Below are 10,043 nucleotides of genomic sequence, written 5' to 3' on the forward strand. Positions count from 1 at the left end.
CGAGTTCCCTGAGTACTCGCCCACTCTTGTCACCCCTGGTCCCTTTGAGCTCTTGCCTGGCAAGACATAAGCCAGACTGCCTTAGCGTCTTGCTGACCTGCTGCAAACCAGAGACCCTGCCGATGTGTGGGGAGGTGAGGCAGGGAGGAATAGGGTATATTCCAAACTCCCAAGTCCTTGGAAGAGCAGTTAGATGGTTTCACTGTACTTGGCTGGGAGCAGGAAAGCGTTTTAATGAGGCCCCAGTCCTGAGTCAGGGTCAGAAGAAGTTCTAGAAGGCAAGGACTCAACACTCCATGCCTCGCACAGAGCTCAGTGACCCAAATGCATCCATCTTGTATCTGTGGAACCAAAGGAGGTGGACTGAGAGGCCCAACCCTCTTTCCATGCAGCTGTGGAAACCACAGACTGCAAGGAGCTAGGCTCAGGGACTCTAGAGACAAGAGGAGCTGGGGAAATGTCACAGGCATTGCCATCCTTGCCTGGCATCTGCCCTTGACTTGAACAGGAAACTCTAATCCAGGGAGACAAGATACATGCGGGTGAAAATGGATTTGTCCTGCCAAGCCTGGGCTTCTAGAACTTGGCTGGGTCCTGAGAAACTTTTGTGCTTGAAAAAGAAAAGTTTGGGCCTACTTGGTCTAAACTCACACTGAATGGCAAGCATGAAATTCGGCCGCCTGCTCATCTGTCTAAAGACACAAATAATGCTTCTATGAAAAGTTTTTTTTTAAGATTGATTTATTTATTTATACAAGCACTGGGTACAGTCAGAAGCGCGGGAGGGTGAGAGAATTCACCAGAGCCAGAGCAGGGAACAGAACAGGCAGACTGATGAAATACACTGCTGAGGGGAGCAGCGGGCGGCAGGAGAGGTCTGTGAACCATGTGGGACCCTCGCCGGCAGCCGGCGATCGAACCGGCGCTGCAGAGGGTGCGGGCAGCTTCGCAGCCCAGCGCTCAACCGCTGCGCCCCCGGGGAGGCCCATTCTGTGTAAAGTTTTAGAAGAAAGCCTGTTGGAACTCCAGGAGCAGTAGAAGTTTGGGGCTTGACACCCAGGTGTGCAGATCGTGCCAAGCTCACAGCCGCTGTGGACTCCCTACCCTGGTCAGGCAGAACTGAGCTTGGGGCTGAGCAGCCAGACTTCCCAAGACGAGCCTACAGAAAACTCAGGCTGGTGGCCAGTGGCTGGCTTCTTGGCCTGTCTCTAAGAGGACCCTGTGACCCCCAAATGGGCTGGTGCCCCAGGCACAGACACAGCCAGGCAGAGTGCCCCAGCCTCAGCCTGGGCACACAGCCTGGCAGCCCCTGCTCCGAGTTCGGGGCGGAAGGAGAGACCCGTGCCAAGGGCCGGCAAATTCAGAGGCCTGGGGCCGCCCTTGAGTGTTGCTGGTGGCCAGGAGCGAGCCCGGGACGATCCCAGGCAGCACGGGGCCCCCACGACGAAGTGATGATATTATCTCCAGTTTCCAGGGGAGAAACCGAGGCTTACGGATGCTCGAGGATTTCTGTTGAGCGCCGCGCCCGGGGTGTTTCTCAGGCCTGGGGGGTCCGGGGTGAGAGGAGTAGCCCCGAGACGCGCCTCCTGAAGCACGGGATGGGGGCGGGGGCAGCGTGGCTTGAAAACTCCCCAACCCGGTGGCGCGGGGCGGGGCGGGGCGCTCTCGCAGCCTGGGGCGCAGGGCACCGCGGCCGGAGCAGGGTCCCTGGAAGCGCCACGGGGGCCGGCAAGGCGGGGGCGCCTCCACCCAGGGCGGGCGGCACGTCTCCCCTCCCTCCCGCCGGCGAGGAGCGGGGGCTGCACCCCGCCCCGCAGAGGCGCCGGGGGCGCGAGGGGGTGCGGAGCGGCCGGGGTCGCCGCAGAGATGGCTCGGCACGTGCGCTGACGGCGCCCGCGCCCGAGGGTCCCCGCCTCGCGCCCCGCGTCCCCCGGCGAGCATGGAGGGCCCGGAGCCCGAGCTGATCCGGCAGAGCTGGCGCGCGGTGAGCCGCAGCCCGCTGGAGCACGGCGCCGTCCTGTTCGCCAGGTGAGCGCGGCCGGGCCCCTCGGGGTGCGGGCGGCGGGCTGCTTCGCCAGGTATGGGCTGGAGGTGTCTGGGTCAGAGACAGAGGGGCGAACGCGGGCCCACTGCCTCGGCGCCGGGACACCCCAGAGGTGCGCCAGCGGAGCGGGGCGCAGGAAGGATCGCGAACCCCCTCTGCTCTCCCCTCCGCGGTGGGCGCCTCTTGGCGAGCCACGCCGCGCGCCCCATCCCAGCTGGGTCTGCCGGGCGCAGGGGGCGTCCTCTCTGAGGAGCTTCGTACCCTCGGGGCTGCAGACTCGGATTCCCGCGCTGCGCCCCCGCCGGGCTCACTGCCCCCTGAGCGTTCCTTTCCTTGGGTGTTTACTGCTGGGGTGCCCACAGCTGACAGCCTGGGGAGACTGCCCCGAGGGCCCAAGCCGGGGAGGGTATGTAGGGGTCTGAGAGGCGAGGCATGGGTACCCCCCAGGGGCGTGTGCGTTCAGAACCCGCAGAAAGATAAACCCTTCAGAGGAAAGAACCAGGCTAGCACCCGAAATCCAGCAGGGAAGAGGTGACAGATTCCCAAGTCTCACCACCTCTGGGGGAGATGATAAAGGGATTGGGAGACCCCAAGGGGGAGTCAAGCTTGAGGGTCTCCAGGTACCACTCTGCCATCACGAGGGAGGCAGCACTTCCTCCATCAGAGGTTCGGGAGCCTTGGCTCTGTGTGCCAGCCCAGAACTTCTGAGGGGCTTTTGCAAAACCATCCCTCCTGCTCCTCCTCTCAACAAAAGGGGAATAAATTCACAGTTACACAAAGCCCTAATGAGGTCAGGATGTTGCTTGAGAGCTTTTGTTTGTGCTTACCCACTTTTCCCAGCACCACCTTTTTCTCAGTCACCTGCTGAGGCACTCCTGCTCCCAAGCTGTGTGACCTGAGGCAAGTTACTTAACCTCTCTGGGCTTCTGTTTCCTTCCCGGTATATTGGGATAACAGTTGTACATACTGCTTAGGAGCGTAAGGAATACATGGATTAATAACATGTGAAGTATAAGGAGTTCTTTTTTTAAAAAAAGATTTATTTGTTTTTATACAAGAACCGGGGTACAGGCCAGATGTGCAGGAGGGTGAGCGAATTCACCAGAGACAGAGCAGGGAACAGAACAGGCAGACTGACGAAATACACTGCTGAGGGGAGCAGCGGGCGAGACAGCAGAGGTCGGCCGCGCCATGTGGATTATCTCCACGGCTGGCGGGGATCCATTGAATCGGCACTGCAGAGGCTGTGGACACCTTCACAGCACTGCGCTCAACCACCTGCGCTGCCAGGAGGGCCCCGAGAGTTCTTAATACTATTATTATTCTGACCCAAGAATGGGAGAGAGAGAGAGAGAGAGTGTGAGTTCCCTCTCCCAACCTCCCCAGGGTATAACTATGGTCTTCGTGTTTGAGGAGCCCTTCCTGTCCTAGTCCATACCTCACTCCTCTGCTATTTATGGAGGAGCTACAATATGCCAGGTCTTTCGAGAAGTTTGGGGACACGTGTCTCCTTCCAGGGTGCGCGTCAGAGCCCAAGGAAGAGGTGAAAAGCTAGCAAAGCGGTCAGTACCAGGTCGGAGGCTGCGCTGTAGTTTACGGCCCAAATTCTGCCCCCCGCCCCCAACTCCACTGATGGGCCGTGAGGGGCTGCCTGGGGTGGGCAGGGTGCTCCCCAGGGCTGATGCCTGGCCTTCCCTGCAGGCTGTTTGACCTGGAGCCCAACCTGCTGCCGCTCTTCCAGTACAACTGCCGCCAGTTCTCCAGCCCGGAGGACTGCCTCTCCTCCCCGGAATTCCTGGACCACATCAGGAAGGTGAGGGGACAGGGGAGCCCATGTGGTCTCTGGGGTCCAGCAGCGTGGTTTCCTGGGAGAGAATGAAGGACATGTCACAGGGCAAATGCCCCAGGCCTGTCTCACTCCCTTCCTGCTATTTCCCCAAGTCAGGGCCATCTGCTCCCCGCTGCACTGAGCTGGCCTGGTCCAGGGCACAAGGCGCAGCCTTCTCCCCCACCCCATGCTCATTCATCTGGTCACAGCTCCGCCATTGCTCTCGACCTTGACCCCTAGCTCCTTTTGGTGGTTTTGGCACTTACCTATTATAGGCCAAGCTGGGGCTGGTGACTCTGGCAAGGCCTCAGTTTCCCTACTCCCCAGGCAGCAGGCAGGGCCTTGAGACCCTCAGAGAAGAGGGACTCCCCTCACGGTGTGACATTAACAGTCTGGCCACCACATGTTGAGCACTTCCTGTATGGGGACACAAGGTGCCTTCCAGGTGTGATCCTGGGACACTGAGACCCTGGTGCCCTGTTACTTCCGGCTGGGCCCTCCTGAACGGGGGTTGTAACCAGGTGGGGTTGCTCCAGCCTCTGCTTTCACTGGCTCTGGTTTCACTGGTACCTCGGCTTCGGCAGGTGATGCTTGTGATTGACACCGCGGTGACCAATGTGGAGGACCTGTCCTCGCTGGAGGAGTATCTTGCCAGCCTGGGCAGGAAGCACCGTGCAGTGGGCGTGAAGCTCAGCTCCTTCTCGGTGGGTCAAGGGGCTCCTCCCCAACCTCCCCTCTCCACTTGCTCTTTCGCGCTTTCCTTCCCCATAGCCTCAGATGACCAGGGCTGAATTTGTTACTTCTCTGCTGTGTGACACTCATACTGGCTTGACCTCTCTGAACCTTCGATTCTTTTCTGGCGTGGCTTCTCATAGAATCACAGGAAATTAAGGTGCCTTGGGGGGCTGACTGGTCAGCTCAGTTTTTGATTGCTATGCATAAAACTTGCCCCAAAGAACCTGGTTTTAAAAAATGATTTCCAATGATGGGGGCTCAGCAGGGTGGTTCTTCTGACCCACGTGGTCTGGCTGGAATCACTCAGACTCTATAAGCAACTAGGAACTGGGGCTGGACTGCCCAAGCTAGCCTGTTGCCCTTTGGTATCTCTTTCCCTGTAGCCCCTTATCACCTGGTAGTCTACCCCAGATTTATAGGGTGGCAGCTGAGTCCCAAGAGGGGGTGTTCCCAGAGGAACACCCAGGGTGCAAGTGCTTTTCCAGCCTCTGCTCACATTACTCTTGCTTTCCTGGCCAAAGCTGGTCCCGAGATGCACCCCTGCATAAAGGTGCTCAGAGTAAGAAACCCCCAGGAGTGACTCATAGGAGACCACTGGTAAGACCACCTGTCTCACAGGCCAGCCACCTTGCCAGCCACGGAGCACTTGAGGAAGAGACAGTGTCCAATTTCGTCTCCATCTCTGGTAGTGCTGGTCTTGAGTGACTATCCAGTAAATATTTGTGGAGTCAAGATGGCTAATTTTATTCTGCTGAAGAGTAACAAATGACAGCCACTTTCAGAGTGCTGTGCTCAGAGCTGTGGACAGATGATCTCAATTAATCACCCAGAGACTCCATGAGTTGAACTTTCACCTTTTCTGTTTTACTGAGAAAGTAACTAAAGCCCAGAGAGGTCACAGAACTTGCCAGAGGTCACTGACCCAGCTTATAAATGGTGGTATTAGAAAGTGAACCCAGGACCTTCTGATTCTACATCCTGGGCCTGCACAGGAAGACACTGAGGCCTGGGGCAATGACTTCGCTCAGGCAGGCCTTGGACCTTTTGCTCACTCATGGAATGACCAAAAGGCCCAGGGTGGATTGAAATGCATAGTTCACTCTCAAGCCTTGCATTTAAGGAGAAAGGTGGGCGCAGTATGGTGCCCAGGGAGTGGGGCAGAATTCTGCCCAGGAAGCCCTATGTCACAGAGAAGACAGGCCCTGAGCCCTCAGCAGGCCTGGGGCTGTTTGCTCACCTGTGGAATGGCTCCGGGAGTGACCAGGTGCCCTTGCCTCTGCAGACGGTGGGCGAGTCCCTGCTCTACATGCTGGAGAAGTGCCTGGGCCCTGCCTTCACGCCAGCCACGCGGGAGGCCTGGAGCCAGCTCTACGGGGCCGTGGTACAGGCCATGAGCCGAGGCTGGGATGGCGAGTAAGAGGCGGCTCCTGCCCAGTGGCCTCCCCTGGCGGCCCTCACCTGCCTGTGTCTGTCTGTTGGCCTGTGTCTGTTGTAGCCAAGCTCCCATAAGCCTCCCTGCATCCTGGCCTTGCCCCTCTGGCCACAGTGGAGAGTGTTGGGGCAGGGTTGGGTCTCAGAACCCATCCTGCCAGCAGGGGCGGCTTTGACTTCAGGAGCAGCTCCTGGATTTCCCTGCATCCCCAGCAGCTTCATCCTGCCTGCCTTCTATTCCCTCTGGCACCCCCTCTTTTGTCATAAGGCAGAGGAATGGGACCATCCTGTGGCAGAGGTGGAATGCACCTGGGGAAGTTCAGGACTTTGAGAGGGGGTGTCTATCATGCACCCTTCTCAGGTGTACCTGGGTCAAGTTGGGGAGCAGGCTGGAGGCTGGCTGAGCTTTGGGCATCTTCCCATCTTGCCTTCCATGCCTTTCTCTCCCAGGGGTATTAGCTTTTTGTTCATAAAGAAAAGGGGAAGTTTTAGGCTCCATGTGGTATCACAGGCCGCAGGAGCAGGTGCGTAGGTAAGTGCTGAGAAAAGACAGGTGACCTGCATCTATGACGGGCTCGCCTGGTCTAGGGCCTCCTCAGATGCCACCTGACTGTAGTTTTCCCTTTGCAGTGTCTCCCTTCCCTTCACTCAGCATTTCTGGTGGGCGCCCCCTTACCACCCTGCAGGAACCCAGCCAGCTGCCGGGCCGGGAGGGCTTGGGGAGGGGCAGGCAAGAGGGGTGACTTTGCCCAGAGAGACTGCATGCCGGGGCTCCTCCTCACTACCCGCCTCCAGTAGGGCCTGGGTCTGTTCTCCCCCAACTTCTTTTCTGCCTCTGCCTGCTCTAGGTGTGGGTCCACGGCCCCCCGCCCCATATTTAGTAGCTGGCATGTGCTGTACGTAGGCTGGTAGATAGAAGCAGCAGCTCTGAGGCCCTCTGTCCTCACCCTCAGTCACCTGCATTTTAATCTTTTGCTCTGTGTTGTGGTTATATAAACTCACAAGGAATAAACCTCTTCTGTAAGCCTCCATGGCCTTCCCGGACTGGTCTTTTCTTGGATGTTGACTTGTGTCAGAGGAAGCTGTGGGGCAGTGAATCTAGAATACGGTGGGAAGATGGGGCCAAGGAGTCAAGACCAGGATGGGTGAAAAGGAGAGGCCTGGGGCAGCCAGTGGCAGAGACGGAGTTAGGGGCCCGTGGTGGAAACTGATTGGCAGGGCACCAAACCCAGTTCCTCCTGGGCACACCTTGGTCTACATTTCCCAGACTCCCTTGCAGTTAGGTGGGGCATGGGACTGAGTCCTGGCCAGTGAAATGTGTGGACACGTGTACCCCTTCTAGACCTTCTCCCATCTCCCCCAAACTCCTGCACCCTTCTCCATGCTGTCACTGCTCTGTTGGCTTCATGCAGACCCCACAGTGACCCCGAGATCCGGGTGTAGAACATGCTGTGATGTATGTTCTATCCACAAGGTGGATACACTGTTATAGCCACAAGGTGGAAGGAGGCTGGCTCCCCGGGAGAGGACACCACTAATCAGAAGGGCTTGGAGGGGCCCAGGACCAGGTCCCAATGACTCACCCACTTGGAATTGTACGGTAAAGACAGTAACTTCTGTTGGCTTCATGCCATTATTCATTTGGGGGTTATGACACACCTGTGAATCCAGAGCCTGAAGCAGTTCACTGGGCAGGGGTCTGGCAGCCACCTTCTGGTGGAGCAGGTGAGGCCAGGGCTTAGCAATGAAGCAGGTGCCAGGACAGCAGCAAAGGACACCAAAACCTTGTAGGGTCTCCATGGAAAGCTTCTAGATGCTCCTCGGAGGGGCTGATGCCAATCCCAGAGTGGGTTTTTTAAGGAGAAACTTTAAAGGGGTGCACATTACACTGCAGAGCAGGTGTGTGTGTGTGTGTGTGTGTGTGTGTGCGCGCGCGTGTTCCTTCCTCTCTAGTCTAGGTCTCGGCCCTGCAATCCTCTTCTGTATTCCTCCTCATTCTATCAGCCCACATCGCCCGTCTTTTGCAAAGAACCCCCCCTTCATTCCCCTTCCCTGTCTACCACCGTCTTTTCTTCATTTGAGAGCAAAACTCTTGAATGTAGGATTCCTTCCTCCTTGTGCTCCTTGCCAAGTGTCACCTCTCGGAGAGAATGGAACCTCTATCAGCCAGGCGGCACCCCCACCCCTCATGACGACCCCCATCTTGCCAACTTCAGGGTCGTGTTTTAGTTCTCACTTGCTCTTCTGTCAGCAGCACTTGGAGGAATTGATGACCTTTTTTTAAAGAAGTTTTTCTTATGGAAAAATGTTCACACGCACGAAAAGCCGAGCTTAGTGAATTTCCACAGACCCTCCCCCCGCAGCAGCGATGAGTAACTTCAGATCTCTCCTGCCCCCGGTATCTTGCTGGGGAGTTGGAAGTCCGAGACTTCATGGGATGTCGCCTCTTACGTCTTTCAATGAACTTCTAGCTGGTACCTTTATTTTTCAGCTCTCAACCCAGCCGTCAATGTTTCTAACACGATGACTAGAATCCAGGTCCCCCTAGTGCCCCTCAGGCCCCTGATGCCTCAAAGATGTCTTTCTGCGGGGGTTTTGTTCAGCTCCAGACACAATCGGGGCCACACACTGCATCAGGTTCTCTTCAATCTCTCCCGCTCCACCAGCCACTCTCTGCTCCCCCAAACCCCACAACTGATGTGGGAGAAACTGGGCCGCTTGTCTGATGGCACAGCCAGCGTTCTGACGGGGCGATGCCTCTTCATGGGGTGTGGAACGCACCCCTCTGTGCCTCTTTTTGCTGCCAGTGTGGTGAGAGCCGGGCCTCCCTCCTCCTACTCAGTCCCTCCCTTGACTTTGGGGACATGGGGCTCTCCTGGTTTTCCTCCTCAGTCTCCCTAGCAGATTCTGCTCCCAGCTCTCTGCACTGGTCTCTATGGTGTTCTCACCCACATCCATGATCTAAACACCAGCCAGGGACTGATGACTCCCCATTTCACATCAGCAGCCCAACTCTCCCTCCCCTGGACTCCTGCATTCCCCTCCCACTAGCCCCATGTCCCCATCTCAAAAGTAACTTCCCAAAATGGAACTCTTGGTATCTCCCAGGACCTGCTCCTCCCAGCACTCTCTGCCTTGGCAAACCGGTGTGCCCAGTTGCTCTGGCAGAAGAGCTGGAAGTCGTCCTTACTTTCTTGCTTGCTCTCTCGGTCCCAACATCAAGTCCAGCCATGGATCTTCAGACCCAAATGTCTCCTTCTCCTTCCTCATTCCCTGCCTGTCCTGGTCGAGCTTCCTCTCTCTTCTGGAGGCCTCCCTCCAACGGGGCTGGCTGCTTCCACCTGAGGAGACCATGTCTCTCCCCTGCTCAGAGCTCCCCAGAAGCTCAGCCTACAAAGCCACTGCCCACTCTGCTCTAGCCGCTCTGGCCTCCCCAGTGCTCCCTCGGGCCTCCCAGATCTTCGGCAGCCTCTACTAGCTCCCAGGACTCATCCCCAAAGAAGGTGTCCTTGGTCCCCCTGAACTCCAACCACTTCTTATCCTACTTTATTTTTTCTTCAATGTTTGTGTTCCTGACACCCCACGATATAATTTGCTATGTAACTTGTAACCTATTGCAGTAGAAACGGGAGGCTGACACAGAAGCCACGGGGCTGTGTGTCTGGAGGGAAGAGGAGATTCTTCGGACCCTTGCCAGAGCCTGGAGTGGCCAGAGCCTGGTGTGTCCCTCCAGTGCAAACAGTGCCACTCAGTGCCCAGCGAGATGACGTAACATAGTTGTGTCTGTGCCAGGTATCTTAGAAGCCAGAAGGCAGCTCTTCGGAGTTAACCTCTGATTGCCGACCAGGCCCTTGCCAGCTGAGCTCCTGCAGGACAAGTGACGGCAGGAGGCTCAGAGACAGTGGGGTGCTGAGAATCGTTTCCCTGATTCTAGGGGTGTGAGGCTATGACCCTCCCTACACTCTAGCATCATCTGTAAAAGAGCTCAGGTCCCTCTCCAGGAAT

At 57.1% G+C, this 10,043-nt stretch overlaps 1 protein-coding gene across 1 annotated transcript; it reads left to right on the forward strand.

Moving 5' to 3' along the window:
* Positions 1-1,860: 1,860 nt before the first annotated feature.
* Positions 1,861-6,100, forward strand: NGB (neuroglobin). The gene is made up of 4 exons (XM_037501993.1): positions 1,861-2,028; positions 3,746-3,857; positions 4,457-4,576; positions 5,890-6,100. Exons 1-4 carry the CDS (start codon positions 1,940-1,942, stop codon positions 6,022-6,024), a joined length of 456 nt encoding a protein of 151 aa, XP_037357890.1. The 5' UTR covers positions 1,861-1,939; the 3' UTR covers positions 6,025-6,100.
* The last annotated feature ends 3,943 nt before the right edge of the window (positions 6,101-10,043 follow it).

This window comes from Talpa occidentalis, unplaced genomic scaffold (genome assembly GCF_014898055.3).
Source record: "Talpa occidentalis isolate TD23 unplaced genomic scaffold, MPIMG_talOcc4v2.1 talOcc4.11, whole genome shotgun sequence".
NCBI lineage: Eukaryota > Metazoa > Chordata > Mammalia > Eulipotyphla > Talpidae > Talpa > Talpa occidentalis.

Excerpts from the sequence above, each read along its gene's own strand:
- NGB (XM_037501993.1), top strand. The coding sequence starts at position 1,940 with ATGGAGGGCCCGGAGCCCGAGCTGATCCGGCAGAGCTGGCGCGCGGTG. Across the intron at positions 3,858-4,456 it reads TCCTGGACCACATCAGGAAG|GTGATGCTTGTGATTGACAC; the intron begins GTGAGGGGACAG and ends CGGCTTCGGCAG. Across the intron at positions 4,577-5,889 it reads TGAAGCTCAGCTCCTTCTCG|ACGGTGGGCGAGTCCCTGCT; the intron begins GTGGGTCAAGGG and ends TTGCCTCTGCAG.